At 35.5% G+C, this 22,156-nt stretch overlaps 1 protein-coding gene across 2 annotated transcripts; it reads right to left on the bottom strand.

Moving 5' to 3' along the window:
* Positions 1 to 177: 177 nt before the first annotated feature.
* Positions 178 to 21,611, bottom strand: LOC129372862 (immunoglobulin-like and fibronectin type III domain-containing protein 1). 2 transcript variants are annotated; one of them, XM_055050399.1, is made up of 24 exons: positions 21,487 to 21,611; positions 18,400 to 18,485; positions 13,157 to 13,276; positions 12,334 to 12,476; positions 12,099 to 12,198; positions 11,945 to 11,989; positions 11,444 to 11,477; positions 11,158 to 11,341; positions 10,914 to 11,027; positions 10,665 to 10,833; positions 9,762 to 10,034; positions 8,860 to 9,615; positions 6,223 to 6,347; positions 5,991 to 6,132; positions 5,604 to 5,897; positions 5,219 to 5,515; positions 4,415 to 4,594; positions 4,191 to 4,319; positions 3,783 to 4,091; positions 3,108 to 3,193; positions 2,837 to 3,029; positions 2,462 to 2,758; positions 1,844 to 2,170; positions 178 to 951 (listed from the first exon to the last, which is right to left on the bottom strand). In XM_055050399.1, the coding sequence occupies exons 2-24, from the start codon at positions 18,446 to 18,448 to the stop codon at positions 947 to 949; spliced, it is 4,371 nt and encodes a 1,456-aa protein (XP_054906374.1). In that variant the 5' UTR covers positions 18,449 to 18,485; positions 21,487 to 21,611; the 3' UTR covers positions 178 to 946. The 2 variants fall into 2 exon arrangements, with proteins under 2 accessions (XP_054906374.1, XP_054906375.1); XM_055050400.1 differs by lacking the exons at positions 18,400 to 18,485; positions 21,487 to 21,611 and adding an exon at positions 17,256 to 18,370.
* Positions 21,612 to 22,156: the final 545 nt, after the last annotated feature.

Genomic DNA, 22,156 nt, shown 5'->3' with positions numbered 1-22,156 from the left:
GAGGGGTCATTTTCTCCTACTGAGTTCCCACTGTGAAATGTTAATGTTTAGAAATAAGGAACTCAAAACTTGGCAGCATGTGGGAGCCCCATAAAGCCCTGAGCAGCCTGATATGTTTGCTCAGAACCTATCTCATATGACTAGATTATAGCAAAAGAAAAACCCTACAAAACAAACAGCTTTTTATGTATCAATATATTTTTTGTTTTTCTGTTGCTTTGTCTTTGCACCATATTTCATAACAGTTGACATAATGCTTGGGTAAACTCACAGCAGAAAACAGGCAACAAAAACAAAGTCTGCAGGAGAATAAAACAATGGCAACCATCTATGTTACAGAACAGCCTAATGGGAAATGGCAGAAAATTATATCACTTTGATGATAAAATCATTAATTCAGTCATTTAAAATGGAATCAAATCAATAAATCCTTCCAGGTTCTCAAGTGGCAAATAGTTAAAATAAATATATAATTTCTTTTTTGTATATTCAGCCTTCTAGTTTAACAAAATAAAACAAGTTAAATAAATAAAACTAGATCTACGAATAATATGTGGCAATCAGAGGTCGTGTTAAAGGAATATTTTCTGTATTTGTTGTTTTCTTAAATGACAGGAAAGTTTGAAGCCCGTCGGTCATTTGACAGGTTATAGAAAACACCCTTGACTGGTGCACATGCGCAGACATTATAGACTTTATGCAAAGTTAATCGCAGAGGTAACTAAAACAACAGTCAAAATGACAGAGAACAAAAAAGTCTAGCGCAACCTATGGTGGCAACATATTTTTAATGTTTTTTTATTTTACTTTGCACAATAAGATTTTGATATGAGGCTTCATCTGTGACACTGCATGTACATTTTACACATATCTTGGATTTGCTTGATTGTAAAAGGCATGTCAATTTCCAACTACGTGGCTTATGTGGCATCTTCTGTAGATTCCTTTATTCTGCAAAGAAAGAAAATGGAGATCGTTAGCCATTTTTTATTTTTATTTACTGGTAAATTACAATTGTTTCAGTAATTCAATTCAATTCATAACTCACTCATATTTAATATGCACAGTGTTTTATATTTTGTATTTTTCTTGCCGTTTTAATTAATTTTCCTTACATCTATTAAAAACTTAAAATTCTGTTTCTCTGAAAATGTTAATATTGCATAGGACTAATAAATCACATATGTCTAAAAGACACTGTCCTTCCAAAAAGCCTACCCATGAACTGTATGACATGTGCTCTCGATTCTTGGAAGAGTGGTCATTTGTCATGAATTTCTGTTTATAACATAACTTGGGATGACTAAAGGAACTGATGAGTTATTTTCTTCACATTCTTTCAGGTTTTTATTTGGCACTGGTTTAAAAACATTTGATGTCCCAGTTTCTTAACTAGCTTCAGAAAAAGAATGCGTCTTGGAGACTGCCGTTATCCTTGTTGTTAAGTGCAGCTATTTTTTACCTCACGTTTCCATCTACTTAACTTTATATGAATGTGCTTGAATGCAGACACACTGTGAAAAGTGGGTTCTTTTGCATTTCATTTTGTCTTGCTCTCCTTGAGAAGGGGCCCAATGACTGTTGGCTGTACATTATAAAGTTAACAGTCCTCCCTAGATTACAATAGCCATAATTAAACATTTTTGTGTTTACGTGTTTTGTATTTTATAGCTGTGAGAAATAATCTTTCAGGAATAAAAATAAACTTTTTTTTCCTTCAGTTTGTTTCTGTCACTTTTAAACTTAAATTACTAAAATAAATAAAATTTTGGATTGTATGCTAATTTATTGAGATGCATGTGTAATCTTTCCACTTGTGCAAACCATTCTGCTAAGGACTTACCTCTGACTGCGAGTTTAGTTGAACTCTCTGCTCTTCCTAAAGCATTTTCTGCAACAATTTTGTATTCCCCAGTATCCTTGGTTCCCACCCTTAATATTAGCATTGAGCAGACCCCACAGGTGTTGGAGATGAAGTAGTTGGTGTTGGTATTCAGACTGATGTTGTTGCGGAGCCATGTCACACGAGGTGTTGGATCTCCTTTTACGGCACAGCTCATGTAGCATTCATAGCCTTGTGGAGCAGTGTGCATTTTCAGTGGGACAAGGAACTTAGGAGGACATTGCAAGTCACAGGCTTTGGACTCTGGCATCTTCACTGTGAATTTTTCTGCAGAGTATCAATATAAAAAATTTATTTAGGATATAACTATTGACTTAAAAAAATAAAGAAGCAATTCTTCACACTTTAGTACAAAAATGTCTCTTACGACAAGCTTCTTATGTGGAAAAGGGCTAAAATCTGTCTTTTTAAGTGACATATTTGGGAAGCTTTAGGACTATTTGAGCAACAAAAGAAAGCTTGAAATTGTTAAAATATTGCCTTTACTTTAGGATTTGTGACGGTTAGTTGCACAGTGTTGCAAAATATGTTTCTAAACCTGAAAAGCAGATTGGTCACCTTTTTTGGCAGGAATGAGCCACTTTGGAGATTCAGATGGTTTAGAGGAGCCCATGTCATTCTTGGCATAGACTCTAAACTGGTATTCTCGACCCGGCATGATGTTGCAGGCCGTAAATTTGTTGTTGAAGATTCGATCTGCAATGGTGTTCCAAGACCTCTTGACTGAATCTCTCTTTGTCACCATGTAGTGCAGCCTGTCATCCCGCTTCTCATCTGGAGACGCGGTCCATGAGATGGTCACTGTGCCAGGCACGTTTTCATCGAGATCCACAGGACCTGGTGGCTTTGGCTCATCTAGAGTTCAACATTTTTGTTATTCACTCTACTGAATAATACATCAAAGGAGAAAGAAGACCACTATTTTAAACCTACCTGTGACTCTAATTTCAATGCTAAATGTTTCCTGTCCTACAATGTTTTTGACAATGATGGTATAGATGCCGGTATCTGAACGTTGTGCTGAAGGAATCAAAAGCTGGGATGTGCCCTCAGCATTGCTGATGGTGACCTTTTTAGACACTGGCACGCCATCCTTTAGCCAGGTTACCTCTGGCCATGGTGAAGCCTACAACACAATATGAAAACATTACTTACAGGAGTTTATAGATCTGAATTAACTTCTGTAAGTCATCTGATAAAATACCTCAAAGTTAATGGTGAATCTTGCAGAATTTCCTGCTCTCACAATCATGAAACTCTGGATTTTGGTATCTGTGAATCGTGGTCTCACTATTTAATGAATAAAAATAATTTTGTTTTTATTCAAATTGAAAAAAGACAAACACATTTCACTCCAAAATGTTATGTCAAAGTATCTATTAAAAGATTAATTAAAGTGAATAAGTTATGCAGAGTTACATGCAAGCAATCTGCAATGTAGCATTTTTGCTCTCGACGGTACATCAGTTTCTATGTTTAATTATCACTTTCAATGCAACAAAGTTTAATATTAATATGATCAAAACAAAGCTGTCCATATTTGGTGAAATTAAAAATTCATCCATTTACAAACAGATGAAGTAAAGTTTTTCAAATCTTTATTTTGGAAAAGGCTTACAGGCTTTCGACCACTTTACTACCCATGTGGAAATAACTAACAAATGCACAGTTCAGTTTTAGCTGTCTCTGTCCTTTTAGCTTATTTGGAAGATGAGCCTTCACATGACTAGACTTTTGGTTTAAATTGAATTAAATTTCTAATAATTATTGTAACTTTAATGTACCCCCAAGTAATAGAGGATAACTGACAGTGCATGGTTTTGCATGCTGTTTCTTTAAATGTATTTTTAGAGATTGACTTAGGTCCAAATGTACTTACCAGGAGGGGGCATAGCGAGAATGTAATTGTCCAGCTCCTGAGGCACTCCCTCACCTCCATCATTAGTAGCAATAACTCTCACCCAGTACATGGCCATTGACTTCATGCCCTTTACCGTATATGTAGTCATGGTTATTGCATTAGAATTACATCGATCCCAGTCTGTGTTTTCTGCAGGCCTGATTTCCACAAAATATCCCTTTGCTTCATCCTCCTCTCCCTTAATGTCTTTGGGCTTGTTCCAAGATAGGGACAGGTTTGTGTAGGTGGAATCTGTCACTTTCAAATCAAGCACTTTACCAGGAGGCTCTGAAACACATGATTTGGTGCCACTTTTAATGTCACACAAATATTTTATGTAGATTAACAATGGCAGCTCTGTCACAATATTTGTAAACATCCACCTACTTTTAGGGTCTCTGGCAAAAACAAACTCAGATGGAGTGCTGAATTCACCAGCTCCAGAGCCATTGATTGCAGACACACGGAACTCGTACTCCATACCCTCAACCACATCTTTTACTGCAAATCCTTTACCTGAATAGGAAAATTGACTACTCTTGATTAATTTATCCTTAAATATAACATTATACTAAGAATTAACAGAAATTATAGAAAAACTATAAAGTAACCTTTAATAATCTCATTTGGGGGGTTAACTTGGCCCCAGAGGTTGCTGCCTTTCTTGCGTTTTTCCAGGTTATATCCCAGAATGCTGGTTCCTCCAGTGTCAGCAGGAGGGGACCAGGTGAGGTTGATGCAGTCCTTAAAAGCACTGGCAACCTTTGGTGCTGATGGAGCTGCAGGATATGCTGTATGCACCAAAAAACAAACATTTGTTTCAAGTTTTTTTTCAACGAGTCAGCATGCTTTTGTAATAATGTTTTTAATTCTTTGATTTACATAAATGTAAATGTCAGGTGTCAAATTTAACATTCTGTTATCACTGAGTAAAACTGAAGAGTTGTGAAAAGAAGAACATCTACACAATTTGAATATCTTCGCGTGCAAACTAAATTTAAATTAGTTTCAATTATCAAGTTTAAGTGTCAAGTTTTCCATTTTTTTTTTGTTTCATAAATGATTATATGGAGGAATCTTTGGTGTGTAGTTTTGACTATTTGGGTAAGATTTAAAAAAATTTGGAGTTTGGTAAAGCACAGATCATTTACAATTTAAAACAATAATTTTGACACAGGGGAAATATTCATGTTAACACTATTTTCTCATTGAGTATGTCAAACCTGCTGAGAACATACATTAAAGTCAGGATGGTTACATATGAATAATGAGCCTGCTTCTAAGGCACAGAACACATCTTCTGTGAACAACATTGATTGTTTCAGTTATATTGCTCTTCACTACAGATTGGTTATTTCAGGTTGCTAAAAAAAACAACAACAAAAAAAAAACTGACAACTTTAACCTGAGCTCACCTTTTGTTCCAGCCTGAATATCTTCAGTTTCCATCATTTCACTGGTTCCTATTTCAGTCTCCACTCTGATACGATAGCAGTATTTCCTTCCATGATCCACGTCGGAGTCTCTATACTTGGCCTCAGGACCAATTGGTCCGACCTTCTTCCAGGTGTTCCGTCCAACTTGTTGTCGTTCAAGGATGTAGTTTTGTATCTTGCATCCACCACTGTCCTTTGGGGGTCTCCACTTGAAATCAATTACAGAGGAGGAGGCTTCAACAATCTCCAGCGGTCCCATTGGAGGTCCAGGTTTATCTGACGGAATATGACACGGTATGATAATATAGTATTTTAGTTGATCAGAATGTGTTATCCTTAAATGTTACTTTTGTCAAATACTTACCAAGTACATTTAGCTGGCTTACAGCCTCTATTGTCCCAAAGACATTTTTCAGCTTTATCTTGATTTCACCACTGTCTTTGCGCTGCAGCTTCATCAGCAGCAAACGACTGGTTCCATCTGAAGTCTCAATATTTATATTGCCTTCACTTGAAAGTTCTTCACCCTCAAGGTACCATTGGACTTTTATTGGCTCCCGGCCAATGTAAGACAACTTATAAGTAGCTTTGTGTCCCTTCTTTACCGTCACAGGAGCTTTAAATGCTTCTAGCTCCTCTTTATCAAATCGAGGGGGATCTGAAACCAAGAAAATGCACAAAACCTTTTTTTTTAAAATTCAGTTTAAAGACTTGCATTCACACTCTGGTAAATTATGGAAATGTTTTTTACCTTCGACAGCAATTTCAGCCTCAGTTTTTCGACCATCGGCTTCAAATTTATATTTTCCAGCATTTTCCTCTGTGACTTTGTGGATTTTCAGCCTGTGGAAACATCCTTCTTTTGAAATTGTTAAACTCTCAGATGACTGAATCTGGAGGAAAAAATACAAACACTCCTTTATTGCTTCAGCGTCATCCAGGTATATTTGCTGATAATGACTGCTTTAGGGGTCTGAACTCACCTCAGCTCCATCTTTGTACCAGATTCCTACACACTCTTCACTGCTTACTTTACACTCTAACTCTGCTGCTTCTCCAATAATGGCTTTGCAGTCAGAAAGTCCAGCGTGAAAGTGAACGCCTGGGTCTGAGAAGCAAGTAAGTTAATAAATGCTTGCATTACCCTCCTTTTACAATCATGTTTTCTTTTCTTTTCTTCTTTCTAAACATGAATACAACTAAAACTAGAAAAAAATATCTAACCATATTTTCTCACTGTCTGACATAAAATGCATATTCTCCATTTTAGGAGTTATTTTTTGTTGCTTTCTTCAAATCCAAGAATTCCTATATCCTACCATCACTATGCATATATGTAATTTTAAACAAATCACGAGAAAATCTGAGGGAGTAAGGTGGCCTCCAACCCTTTCTCAGTTTCACCACATCTGTCAGAAACACTTTAAAATCAAATGCTAAGATGTTGTCAGCTTCTGAATTTGAAGAAAGTACAAAAACTTTTTTAACATTTTGTAAGTGGAAATAATTTTGGTCAACCTACATGATCTTAATCAGAAAAAGTATGACACCATGCCAGACGGTAATGGGGAAAATGTTGTATTAAAGCAGTGTTTGTGAATATCTGAATTGAACTTTAAATGCATATTGACTTACCTGCCAAATATTACATCTCAAGTAATGTTTTAAATTTCATAGAATTCATGCATGAAGTCAGGAAAAAAGTGTCTTTTTCCTCATTTGAACTGAAGACATCTTCATGAACATGAAACTAAAATGACTTATTGTCTTGAGACTTTCTTCAGTTTAACAAGTTGAGTTCTTAAAGGTTAAAAGAAAATCTTCTGTGCCATTGAGAAAGGGAATCATCCTTTCAGTACGGAAAGTTTCTTCTTCATTTGAAGAATTTCTTATTTCTCTGATGGAAAATCAGTCCTTAGTAAATGTACAAAAAGTAGAAAATAAATATTTATGGGCATTACCATTCTCCAAGGTCAGCTCATCTTTTTCTTGATTTTTTTCTGATATGTTAAAACCTTATGTACACAGTGACAATTTCAGTTGTCCTAAGCAGTGTGTCTATTACTCTGTGTTAAAATCATTTGCCTGAGTGCACCAACTCATCCTGAATTAATATTTGAAACACCAAGCAGGAATGTTAAGAGATGCGTTCAAAGCACAAAAGCTTTCAAATTGTCCACAAAAGACAAACATTGAGACAAACAAAATGATTTTCTGCTGATGTCCAACCTGCAGGTCAAAAAAACACAGTTAATGACTAATCTGTCTCTGATATTCACAGACTGACATATAGTCAATACTCCACAAACATTACAAAACATAAATTGGAATCAGATATATTTAACATTCCTCTAAGGCACAATCATGATTTAATTAAGTCTTTTGTATTTTAAGTTTATGTAAATTTATGGTGATAAACAGCTTTTTGCCCAGTGGTTGTGAATTTATTCTGTTAACCCACATACCGTATCTCTAAATGTTATCAATGCATTAAATAATTTTTGCAATGATGATACCTTCCATGCAGCAAGTAATGCAGTACTCTGCAATCTTACCGCTAACTCTCTGCTCGATCATTGGGATGTGCCATGCACTGCCTGAACATTTGCCAGCTGTTGCTGGCTCACCTTCATCTGCTCCCTCATCATCACAGCTTGCTGCTCGCCCATGCAACTCTCACCTCGGGCATATCTTCTTCCAACGTTATTGGCTTTTCATTTTAGATGATTTCATTTTAAATAGCATCGTCAATATTTTTTTCATTTGCTGTAGAATTATCCTGACAAATAACATTAATAAAAACAACAACAAAAAAACATTAAAGATTGAAAAACATTAAAGATTGAAAATCATCGTAGTGAGAAGATAAATTGCAACAGAAAAAACTAAAATGGAAAACAGGGTCATGGAGAAAATCAACCATGGAATGTGTAGTTTGCTTTTATATACTCATAAAAGCAAGCATGCATAAAAGTTCATTGATTTCTACCATTTCTATTTATATCCTGCCAATTTGTTCACAATTTTTATAAAACAGACAAGAGGTTTACAACACAAAGAAGACAAACATGTTTACAGACATATAAGTACATTAATTACACAGAAAACCTAAATATACCAAATACACTGCCTGGCCAAAACAAGTTGCTGCTTGATTTTCACCAGCTAATTTGTGAATTGTGAGTTAATTGTTTCTGTAGCTGAGGAGAAAAAAGCTTAATGGAATAACTTTGTTAAACTTTTTTAGACAATTCCTCTTCTGTTCTGGATCTATTTTGTCTCATCCTTTATGCTCTATTAGTAATGATAGACAATTTTGTACAAAATTATTATCATAAAACATAAACAGTTTTGTTCTATATACAAAACTTTTGTAATAATTTTAAAATACTTGTAAATAAAGTAGATGATTGTAGATTAATGTTAGGTGTTTATAGACTCATGACATCTGCAATCTTTGTTGGAAAACTTTCATAAAGTATTTCCAAAACTCAACATAAAAAAAAATGCATTTTCTACATTTACACATTTTTTGTTGGGCCAAGATGAAGCTAAAGAAAAATTTAATTTGATGGTAGTGGAAGTGGAAATAATATTCACTATATGATTTAGTTTCTTACCTATAACAGTATCAGGAACCAGTGGGCCAGCTCTTACTCGTTTTCTCCGCTCCCCTCCTTTTTCTCCTCCTTCTCCTTTCTCTCCTCCCTCTTCTCCTTCTCCTTCCTTTACTCCTTCCTTTCCTTTTCCTCCCACTCCTTCTCCCTCAATGTCTTCATCTGAATCTTCAAAGAAATCCTCATCGCTTTCAACCTCAGAACCTCCTTCCTCATCTCCACCCTCAATGTCTCCAGTCCCACCTGCAGCTCCACTCCCATCTCTCCCTCCAACTCCTGCAGCACCTCCTGCACCCCCTCCTGCAGCACCAACTAGACTACCTGCTGCACCGCCTCCGCCTGTAGCTCCAGCAGCTCCACCTGCAGCACTACCTGAACCAACACCAACAACACCCCCTGTTGCCCCACTGGCCCCATTGGCGGCAGCTCCTTCCCCAGCACCAGCTACTTTTTTCTTAGTTTTCTTAACAGCTCCATCTTTGCCTGCAGCCGCTCTCTTTGCCTTTGCTGCAGCTTTAGCCGCTGCCTTTGCTGCAGCTTTGGCCTCAGCCTCTGCCTTCTGCTTTGCTCGGGCAGCTGCATCCGCCAATTCCTTCTCTTCTTGTGCTTTTTTGGCGAGTTGTGCTTTTTCTTCCATTTCTTTCTGATATCTTTCTTGCTGTTCCTTTGCTATTCTCAGCAGTTCTTCATCATTGCCGGCTCCAGCGATGGTGGTTTTCCGTGCTGCCTTTTTGGCCTTTTTGGCTGGATCTTTCTCCACTGCAAAAAAAAAAAAAAAAAAAAAAAAAAAAGTAAATTAACAGAATTGTGCTCTTGTAACTGTATTGTCTTCAGATTTGTGGTATCTTCAATTGGTCAGAAGTTTATTTCCAAACATTGAAAGTGGGCAATAAAAGTTTTCTCACCCTCAATCACAAGCCAGGCATTGCAAGACTTGATTCCTGCCACAGCAGCATAAATGCCACCATCCAGAGGCAGGCAGTCCCGCACAATCAACTTATGGATGAGTTTATCTTCAGATACAATGATTTCATGCTTCTCATTATTTGTCAGCAGAGCGCTTTTTCCATACCATTTGATCTCATTCATTGGTGCAGTGAGTACACACTGAAAGAGAGCGTCCTCTCGTTCTTCCGCCTTGACCTCTTGAATTTTGACAGCAAAGTCAACTTCAGGCACTGCAGAGTTTTGAAGAGGGAGATAATTGCCTTTCATTACTTCTACACATTTAATTCAATGCCACCTTAGCGATTTACTAATTGATGGACACTTTTGTTTGCAAACATCAGTTTGACATTGATTGAGATATTTTACATTTTAAAAGCAAATAATTTCCCAGCAGATGTTTGATTTTAATTTCATACCAGTTAAATATCTGTTTCTGTGTTAAGCAATCAGTGACTGTGTTTCTGTGTCTGTTAATGACTATATCTTTGTATGTTTATCCCAGTTTGTCTGCTTGGAAAAGCAATAAAGGAGACATTGCTGACACCAAGTTTTACTTTGATTTTTATCTGGGATATTTTGTTGGCTAAGAGTTTATATATTTAGCAGTGTTCCTGTCCTATGTGTTGCCATTAGAAGATTTACTGCTGTCAATAACATTTTTTTCTTTCACAAAGCAGGTATCCTTGAGCCAATTCTGTTTTTGGAGTCAGATGGCATTTCTTCAAAACTATCACTACATAAAAAAGTGGGACTAATCTTACCTTGTTTTGCCAGTACATCTTAAAGTGTATGTTGTGAATTGTAAAAAAAAGGATCAAACACAAATATTTCAAACTGCCTTAAACCTAGTCTGCTCTTACCTTTAAAATCTGTGGAAAATACATTGACTCCCTCAACATCCACAGAGTAGAGCCCCGCATCATTCTTACTTAGATTTTTGATTGTGAACACATATTTTTTGCCAACTTGTTTTAAATTATGCTTCATTCCTTCTCCATCTTCCTTTGAGAATGGTACCATGACACCATCCTGCAGAGATTTTCAGTTATATGATAGTTTATGCTTATGAAAATTCCTCAAAATAAACAAGGGTTGTCTGTGTGCTTCACCTTGTACAGAAATATTTTGCTGCCAGAATCTAAGAGGTCCATATCCAGCTCAATTGTTGCACAGTCATCATCTTTGACCTCTACAGGTTTAAGCGTCCTGATATGTGAGATGAACTATAGCAAAAATAAGCAGATTAATGTAAATCATGAACATAATTAGAAAAAATAAATCATACAAGAGTACTTTTTTGCTTTTTGGGGAACATCATAACTCATCGAAAACAAGAAACAGCAGGAACTATACCTGTGCAATGTCCTCTTCACGCTCTTTTTTCATTTCAGTAAGTTTCTTCAACATGCCACGGAAGTCTGTGATGCCGTACTCTATACAGATTTGCTCATAATCTTTCTTTTCTGCACTAAGCAGGATTTCCCAGACCTTTTCGTTTGCATCCATTGTCTTTTCCTCACGTGTTCCATCGGGATTACTGCAAAGTGGCACATTATTTGTGTGGAACTCGACTACAACATTAGTTTTTTATGATTGAAATGGTACTAGGCTACCATAAAAAATATTACATTTTACTTACCGTGTTTTGAGTCTTTTTCTGAACTCCGTTGCATCTAGGGAAGGTGTGGGACAGTTTATGTAAACTAACATTTTATTTTCACTGACTCAAAACAAAACAAAAAATGATAGGATGTCTTTCTATCTTTGTTGAAATGTAACGGTTTCCCTGAACTAGTTAAATATAATTATAGATCACTAAATTAAAGTGTCTAGACGAAGTAAAAAAAAAAAAAAAGAAAAGTTTTTACATTTATTTTACATGATTCGAAAGAGATGCCAGAAAAGCAGTGAAAATTCAGTGAAAAGCAGAATTTTCACTGAATAAAATTACCCAAGTAATTACAGTGATATAATTATTTTGTCAAAAATTGTGGTAATGTACTGCTGCAATAAAATATTAACCTAAGGCCTTTTCAAACCCTGGAATGTATTGGTTAGTATATCAGCATACTAACAAATAAAGCAAATGAAAGAACAGTTATGATTTTATATGCGGAAATATTAGTTGTGTAAGGTTTACCTTCTCCTTGAGTCTTTTGAAGTTCCTTGGTCTTGGAGAATCCCACTGTGAACAAACAATACAAAACTTTAATTCTGCTTCACAATGTGCCCGCATGATCTAAAGGTACCTTTAGCAGAATAAAACAACCTTAGTTTTACACAGTTAATCATACCTTCAATAACATTCAGAATAACGGTGCAAACAGCTCTCCCATATTCATTGGTTGCAAAACACTTGTAGGTGTCGGCATCTTCTGGAGCTACCTTAGGGAACTAGAACAACGGTAAATAGAGGACACATCAGATTATTTTTTTAGTCATACTGTCAATGTTTCATTGTTACTTATTAAAGTTTTATATTTATTGTCGATGACAGCAATTTGTATTTTTTGCTTTATTAAAACTTACCTCGAGGGTATGTTCATTTGATGCCGGATCATATTTTTGTTGACATACATCAGGGTGAAAAATGATTTCTCCATTTGCTCTGCTCCATGTTACAGTAGGTGTTGGATCTCCCACCACAATGGCTTTAAAGTATGCAAATTTGCCTGCAACATATCACTATTACAGTCAAGTTATAAAGAAATGAACATATTAGACATATTATTCAAATGAGTAAATATAGATCGTTTTAATTGAACAATTTAGGATTTTTTTAATGTATTTATTTATTTACAAAAATGAATTATGTAATAGTTTGTTTTGACTGGCTGACATCAGATCCTGACTCTCCCAAAAATATGTGTTTATGGATATAGCAGTAGTTAAGTAAGTATTTAATATAATTGTGACACGGATTGTTCCTGGAACATAATCATATCTCAGCTCAAGGTTCTTGTTTAATAGGACATACTTTCTGTAATGTTTAGGATGTTGGTGCGCGAGATGGTAAGCTCTCTAAGAGACCTAAGTGAGGGTAAGCATAATGATCTCTTAAAATGTAATTAGAGAGGACATCAAAATATTGTCAAATATTTTTCAGCTGTTAATTGTGGCAAGGTTGCAGTTTGACAAAAAAAATAAAAAATAAAAAAAACTGTCCAAAATGTCTAGTTCTTGCAGAGAACACACATGTGCAAGTGTTTTGAGTGTTTTTTTAAAGGGGTGTATTGGTTCTTAAACCTGGACCTTCAAGACTTTGAGCTCAGAATATCTGTCCCCAACCATTCTGCTCCTTTCCAGGTCATCTTAAAAACATAGTTCATATTTGCAGAGAGAAAAATCTTACCCTCTTGGATAGTAAGGCCTATGGGTTTCCGTGTGAAATCTGGAGTTGTTTTTCCTTCAGGAAGTTCCTCCATAAACTGTGTAATCATGACACCAGGCACTTTTGATTTTTTCTTGATGCCTAAACGAACCAAATAAGAATCAGTCAATAAGGTTACAAACATAATGTTGCAAAACCAAGTAAAGTGCAAAAATAAGCACACATTCATTTAAATGTGTATTTGAAATAGTTATTTTCTTTGCTTCTTCAGGTACATGACATAAAAAAGACAGTTGGCTCGCACTGAAATTAATTTCATAATGAAAACAAAACAAAAATTAGCAGGATGTATGATTTTCTTTTTAAAGCCTACTCGCACCAGGCTACAACTGCTGTGTGGTCTGAAAGAGCTCCACGAGAGTCCACACATATATGGATTGCAGAAAATTTGGAAAATCTTCTTTTAACTAAAAGTTAGTCAGAATGCGGCTATGTTATCTCTCCTGATCTGATTTATTTTTGTCTTCTGCTTCCTACCACAGTACATGAGAATCACTTGTCTAGAAAAATGGTTCTTGTCACAAACTGTCCAATTTTCCTGTAAAGATTGGAGGTTTCCACTGCCAGATTCAACCTTACTGTAAAGAATGAAGCACATTTAGTGTTTTCAGCATGTTAAAAGCAGTCTGAACAGACTGCTGTTCACTAATAAGTGTGCCATCTGGAGCACATACTGTAATCTACAAGACTCCATTAGGATACTTGTGAATCAGTCAAGCCAAGCCGCTAAAGCCTTAGGTTGTGATTTGAGTTCAACTGTGTGTTGTAAAATTAGACTGTAAAACTGCAAAATGATGCATTTAAAGTGCAGCCTGAAAAACTCAATTCTTTTTCCAGTCGTTCAATAATCACAGCCTGGGGAGAATTTAGAGGTGTGCAATCCTCTCCCTAACTGGGTATCATTCTCCAGCAATGAACCAAACACTTACTAATTTATTTGTCCAAGGGGGTTTCAACACACTTCTATAGCACTAACAAAGAAAACACAAATTGTTCATTACAGCTGCCTGCTTATATCTTACAGCTGCCTGCTTATATCCTTACAGCTGCCTGCTTATATCCCGTTGACTGAAGCCAGGGCTGTGGCTTGATGCACTGCACATAACAGTTATATTAGAGAATTAAATTAGCCTTAGCAAGAGGTCAGCATGGCCAGTCCAGCTTCAACTTCTCAGAGGAACAAGCCTCACAGCTGTGCTTGCTCCACTTCTCCACTGCTACTGGTGCCATTACACTCCCTCATGCCTCTTCAAGGACTTCTATGCTGGCATTACAATTAGAAACCACAACAACTTATTTCCTTACATAAGTTGTCAAAGTTCAAAACAGTCGGGGGACTCTCGTGTGAAGCTTACTGTGCTTTTAATATTTAACAGATGAACTCTCCCAGACCCTACAAGGTTTTTATGCCATTGTGCAGTTTTAATCTGGTGTGAGAGGGCCCTAGATATCAGGCATGTATGTTTACCCAAAAAGAGTGTGATCATGTTGGGAAAATGCCACTAAAGCGGAACAAATTGTGACCCAAACATGCTGTTATACATACCCACAAAAGATTTTCACTACATTTTGTTCCATTTTACTAACCTGGTAGTTTTATTTTTTCTAGCTCAGTCGTGAAGTGAATGGATATTTGGTAAGTTGCCATTGTTTGACCCAGTTAATATATATATATATATATATATATATATATATATATATATATATATATATATATATATATATATATATATAATTATCTCGCTCTCCTGGTTTTTACCAATCCAACAACACTGGGATAAAATATAACTTGTTCAATTTCCATTCCCACCTACTTTGCTTCTTTTTGCATTTGGTTTACTCTGACCTATCAGAGGTCAGAGTAGCACTAAGCAGAGTTAATGGAAAATGCTTACTGTGAAAGAGCAAGATAAACTATTAAATCTTTCTTTTTTTTAACAAGAACATAATCTATATTCATACTTGGGTTAACAGAGGTAGTTTTTAAGTAAGAACTACCTCTGTTTTACAAGATTCACAGCTCATGCATGAACTACAATATATTTAAAAAGAAAATTCACTGTTTTTCTTTTTACCCTGAAATGTATAATGAATTATTTGGTCTTGAAACTTCAAATGTAATATGCTATTAATGTATATTCAGAATTCTCCAACTCTCCTTTGCTTAGTGGTATGAGCAAAGGAGTCACTTTCCCAAATTTACCGAAAGAAAAAAACAAACAAAGCCAAATCTTTGATAAGAGTGAGTCTTTGTGAAATTTCTCTGCCACTAACTTCCTGCTTCAGGAAACAGAACTTATTAAAAATGTTTAGATCTTTAACGTTTAGATCTTTAACCCTGGGTTCAGGACAAACTTAATAAACCTTGGGTTTTTGCTCTACCTCACCTCTTATTGTTTTTTCATTTTTTCATCAGTGGATGTCAAAATGCAAAGCAAAGCTTGCCGAAGCTTTTTCTGGAGAAAAATGTGAAATTCTTTTTGCTGTTGTTTTATTGTCCCCAGAGACAAACATAAATCATATATAAATTAGGAATAATCCTATTTTGATACCAATATTCCTAAATTTATCAGTAATCTGTTTACAAAGAAAACAGGCTTCCGAGACACATCTAGGATTACAACCAATGAGATGACACACAACGTAAAAGACAAGATCACATGTATCCTATTTTAGCTTCTTTCTATTAGCTCCCTGTTAAATTCAGAATATAATTTAAACATCTTTTTCTACATCAAAGATTTGATTGTGCCATATGTTAGTAATGGGGTATTTGGCTTTCAAATTGTAGGTTTATGGAACATTTTCACCCTGCAGTTGCAAAAAGTGACAGATGGAGGAGGAAGATAATAAAAACTAAAAATGGGAATAGTTGCTCTTATTTTAAAGTTGCAAGTAGAAGAGCAAAATCAGAGATCTGGAAAAAAATTCAAACTGGTAGCATTTTAAAATAATATGTTGGGGTACTTTGGGTACTGTCCTCTGGGTTTGGGTTGGATCAGGCTTGGACACAATGTTTATGGGGTCTAGGTGGGTCGGGTTGTATTTTTAGGCCCAATCTAAACTCAAAATGTTTTTTTCTTGTTTTTTTAGCAAATTTGTAACAAAGTCCTGAAAGTTGTAATTATGTTGTAGCTAAATTTCAAATGACTGTTTGTTCCTTTATTATGTGACTTTTTAAAGCAATTATGGACTGTATGTTATGTAGTGGTATAAGAGTAAAATTGATTTTCAAATTGTATTTTCCACTTTTCAAATTTTTATTGGAAATTATTTGTAAAAACCATGTGATCATCCATATAAATTACATTACAGGTTGGAAACTGTGAAAACATTCAAGGATATCAGTTATTTTACAAGACTTGTCTATGTCAGGGGTGTCAGGTAAGCTGCTTATCATAAGCCTTTAATGTAGGGGTTAAAAAATTATTACACGTTTTATAGTTTTTGTATCCGAGTAACTTCATTACAGCTATTTCAGAAAACATAAAAAGGTCAAACGTCTCGGAAGTAATTATTATTATTTCTTTTTTTTCAGTTTGCTCTTTTTATCTTTTCTCTGAGAAACAATCATTTATAATTTTGGATTGCTGTGGGTAAACAATCCAAAATTTGACTCATTTTGAGCTTAATGACAATGACAATAGCTTATTGTATCTGTCACTTTCTCTGGATTGTCATGTTATGTAATGTTTCCAGCAATATAGTTTCCTGTGTTGAGCTTGAAGGTCACATTTGTATAGGACAGATCTGGATTCAAGATTCAGTAAAAAGTGGAATTTTCCCATCCACTCTCAAGCTAAAGTAGAGACATCACAATCATTCAGAGCGCCTTCTTGTAACACGTTTTCACATGGAATGAAGGTTGACACAATGAAATGCATCCATTGTGCCACAGAAAGGTTTGTCATCCTTTTTTGGAAAGCACCTTTCAAAGTTGAGGACAGAGAAGATGAAGATAATGAAGATGTAATTTTTCATGCAACAAAAACCAGCATGGCGTCATGCGTGCAGAAAATTATTAATTTGTATTTCGATTATCTTTTTTTTTCTTGCATACCTTTGTCGTCCTGGTGTACTCCCTCAGAACCGTCGATTTAACACGCAACATGACAGAAGGAGAAGGCACAGGACAGGTAAATATAAATCCTGACAGAAGAACCATGGCAGGTTGGAACTTTGACAGGATTAAGAACACAGAAGAAACACAAGGGACCACATAATATATACAGTTTGTAACCCAAGGTTGGGTGGACAAATACAACACAGAATATCTGCAGATCAAATATGCAGAGACTGACAACACAACAAAAACAATTAGTAATAGACAAAAGATAATGCAGCATGTTATCATATGGCGTGGAAGAGTTGTTTCGTGCAACTGTTAAGGCTCAACACGAAGCTTTCTTACATATTTCCACATTGCAGACTTCTCAGGATGATTTCTGCTTGGTGCTTGAGATTAATTCAGTTTTTTCTTGGAGAAAAGGAGGTTGTAAAAAAATCCATTTTAGAAAGATAATGTTTCAATTCCGAGACTATTTGAAAGCATCCCTAATGTGGTGCATTGCCTCCCATGTTGCCATTAGGTCATGTGTTGGACGTTCAACATTTTCCACATTTCATCAGGAACACAGAGGTTTTCTGTGATGATTTTCTTTGAATTAAACCAACCTGTAACCACCAATCTTCTTTGACAAAATTTTTGTGATTCTGTTCTTGGGAAAGAGAAAAGCACCTTAACCAGAATGTAGTTCTCACTGGTGTAACTTGATAGTTGTTTCTTGACTTTGTGATGGATAAATTAGGTGATCTCATCACTGTTTCTGTCCGTATCTTCTTTGGTGAGATATCTTGGCATTAAAGGCTAAAGAGCAAATAAATTGTCACTGACAGTTGGAGTTCCTCCACTTGATTGTATTTCCTCTGCAATTATTTTCTGTTCACGGCATTAGCCAAAAATGTTGGGTTCCACCTCTTCAAAGATCTTTCAAGATGAGACAATATTGGTACTGTCTTCTTTGTCGTTGCTGTTTGTTTGGGTATGTCTTGTCCATATTTGATTCTTGGTTGCAATCTTAAATGACTACGAAGTTTACTTATAAAGTGTAGTTAAGTTGAATCATGTTGATGGTCTCTGGATTAAAAGAAAATGTAGGAAGAGGCAGCTGGAATACCAACCTTTGGCTGACTTCTGCACTTACCTGCCTGCCCAGTGGCAGTTTCATCGGCCACCTTTGTCTTCTTCAACATCTTTATTTCCTCTTCAGATCAGCAGATTCAGAGGACTCTGAACAAAAGACAGAGAGATAGAACAAAAACCCTTAGCATCTCATACATACATATCTCATATTTTCCCCAGACTTTGAGGAGACAACCTTAACTTAGAGATGGCTTATATCTTCTCATTAATGAATTGTCTTTGAAAATATAAGCACAGACCACTCAAAGATTCTTACAGAAATAGCTGCCATTTTTGGATTTTTTTTTTTTTTTACCTCAAGTTCAAAAAGGCTTTTTAGTTATACCACTCTTGTCCACTGAATGCAGTTACCTAAACCTGACAGTAAGAGGCAGCAGCTGGTGTTATTTACAGTAACTGTTGGTCATAACATGATCTGAGTTCCTGTCTCATGAGGTCTTTACAGGCAGCTGTAAATTAAGCACAGATTTTAGTGAAGCCTTAAAGATGCCTGAAGAAAAATTGAATATCTAAAACTACATAAAGTGGCAGTGTTTGGGCATTTAAAATGAATTTTCATATTTTTAGAACAAAAAAGCTATAAGAGAAGCTATTTTGAGGTATAAAAGACAACATTTGCTGGTACAATGCCCTCGAAAATATGCACAACTTGGCAGAGCTCTGCGTACTGAAGTCATCTGTAGCTTCATGACATGAACTGACTAAAATTCTTCCCATCACATGAATTTTGACAAAAGCCATCAGTGTGTTTCGTTTTATTCTGGAAATTGAGGCTCGGATTAGCTTTATGTGATGTATACAAGTGTTAATTTGTAAACCTTTTTTAATACTAATGATGGCTAGCTATCTGGGCAGCAGGTATTACAATCGAAATGCCTCTCTAAACACCTATTCTTTTTATGTTTGGAATGACACCATATTAATTGGTTTGGAATTTACACTCTATCCAGTTTAGTCTCATCTGTCCAGATTGAAGCATATTTTTTAGTCTTTTCGTGTTTTTCTGCTGTATAATTACTATGTTAAATAAAAAAGCAGGGAAACTCATAATGTTTACATCCAAAGATACATATAAGCAAGAGATATAGGGTTTATCTGTATCTCTTCTAACCATCTCTTTGGTCATGTATTGTTGTATAAAGACTTGACAAACTGCATATGCTGTGCTGTGATTTTTTTTTTTTCAGTGACAGTCCTTTTGATGCATAGATGAACAAATGGTAGATAGTGCTGATGTTGAATTTAAATTTTCAGGAGCTCTGTTTTTGTTTCTCTCTGTTATGTAAGCTTCTTTCTGGCCAATCACAACACTCAAGATTATATGTTGAATCTAATCTTAACATTACTTACTTAGCCCAAAATCATTTTCACCCATGACAGATTCAAGTATATATTTTAATCAAGAATTACTTTCTCCTGAAAAGTCTGTTTTTGATCGAAAATGAGACAGACATCTGTGAAAGAAAAAGAAAACAATGTGAAATTAAATTTATTTGATTTTAATCTGAAAACAGCTTCTCAAAAACGTGCAATTCTCAATAAGTAGTGAAAACATCATTTTTGACATTACACTCATTGACTTTGAATGTGCCTCTATATTTTGATGGAAATTGTTAAATATTTCTGTATAACCAAATATTTTAGTGAAGCCTTAAAGATGCATGAATGCCTTCTGGCATTCATTATCAATTGGCATTGTATAAATGAATGAATTGAAATTAATTCAATTAATTGAATTAATTTCAAATAATTTAATTATTTGAAATAATAATTTCAAATAATTCAAATTAATAAATTTCAAATGATAAAGTTTACAGTTTTGACTTTACAGTTTTGACTGCAAAGTTGACACCAAGCAATATTGGACTTGGATTTTATTTGCTGTGGACAAAAACTTTATAATTTTGTATGCACTTTAGTGACATGTTTTAAAGTAAACACACATCTAAAAACATTAATGTGTACATAAATAGCATTGGATAATGTTCTTAATATTTTCCTTCCTATATGCTTTACCGATTCTTGGAAAAAGAACAAACAACATCTTAAAAGAAAAGTTTTCTGAAAAGTCTCTGAAGTCATTGCACAACACAAAGTCAGAACATACTTCATATAATAGCAGTACGTGACATCCAGCTTCCACCCACTTCAGCTGACTGCACCACTGACCACATACTCTGAAAATGGCATCTAGTAACTTCTCAGATGTCGCTCCCTGCCTTTTTTCTCCAACATGTCAGTGATCGCAGCAGAGTGAACAACACAGAGAGTGGCTAGAGCAATGTAACTCACAAAACTCAGCTTAGTGGTAAGACCTTTGGTGACAAATGAGCGCTAATGGTGCTACCTGAACCTCCCTTTGGATTTGCTCATGTGTTCAAAAATAGCATGATGTCAAATTGAAAAAAAAAAAAATAATTGTATTTTCTCCCTTTTAGAATTTTTTATTTGCTTTATTTAATTGCATTGAAGACATTTATGTTCCTAATGATGATCTTGATATGCATATATTTAATAGGTACCATCTAAAGATGCATGGAGAAGACAGCATGAATCACAGCTCTGCAGATTTTTCAACGTCAAAAGAAATTGATCACTTGCCAAACTACAGTCCACTTCTTGCTTCTTGGTCCCTAAAGCTCAGGTTACAATTGAATTGATACATTCATCTAAACTTAGTCATTCAACAGCTTCACATCTTTGACCACTGGTCCAACCTCTTTAAAAGTGTGAAATTTAAGCTCAATAACCAGCATAAGGTGATTTCAAGTATCAGAAGCAAATATGCAACATTTAATCTACAGCCTAATGAATGATGAATTATGTTTTAAAATACTTTTCACTGTAAAGCCAGGTGTGGAAGGTACTGAGTTTAAAGCGTTAATCTTGATTCTTGGACAAGGATTTTTTTTTTCTACAGTTCCACTGCAATTGCCTAGATTAGTGCACTTATTTTCTATCCCATCATCATTCAACATGAAGCATTGATCTGGATATTAGCATGTGGAAACATGCAAAAATATATATCTTTTTTACTCTCCTGCTCTGTAAAATTTCTGATCAAGCCTTCATTTTGTGGACCACCTACCTGTTCCCTTCTCTTTCAGACAGCACTCTGGTCACACTGTGCCTTCCCCTATTTTTTTTTAACTGTAATAGATCCTTCCTGCAGCTTGCACAGCAATGCTTGATGCTTTACTTCAGCTCAGACCCTATGACTGCCAAAAGCCATTTAGGCTTTTTTCATGTCAGTGATGACTCCAGAGGCATTAGAGGTCAAGTGGGCGGTGAAGGAGGGTGGGTTGAATACTTAGTAAAGGTCTTTTTCAACTTCAGTCTTGATATGCAAGTTTGGCTCTAGATTGGAGGTGAAAACATGCCCTGCAGCTTAGAAGCCATGAATGTTTAAGGTGTGGCATCCTTAAATTGTTATTCTCTTATTAGAGGTGCAATGCTGAACTGCAGAAGTTTTTTGGGGAGATAAGTCTCTACGCGCACAAACATAAACATCTGTGCAGTCTTCTGTGTGCTGTCTCATGCACTTATAATTTCAGACTGATTTAGACCTCCAGTAATTGATTCTTGATGACTTGAACATAGCAATTACTTTCCCGACAACGTTAATTAACAAAATAAGCTGTCTTGAAATGGCTGATATTGATTTGAGAAACTGGGGTGGAAATAATGACAATAATGTCCATTGAATGAAGGTTAATACTTCATCCAATAGACAATAAACTGTCATCTTTGACAGTTTT

This window comes from Poeciliopsis prolifica, unplaced genomic scaffold, assembly GCF_027474105.1.
Source record: "Poeciliopsis prolifica strain line A6 unplaced genomic scaffold, Auburn_PproV2 SCAFFOLD030, whole genome shotgun sequence".
Taxonomy (NCBI): Eukaryota; Metazoa; Chordata; class Actinopteri; order Cyprinodontiformes; family Poeciliidae; genus Poeciliopsis; species Poeciliopsis prolifica.
This window is presented reverse-complemented; position numbering and strand designations above follow the sequence as displayed.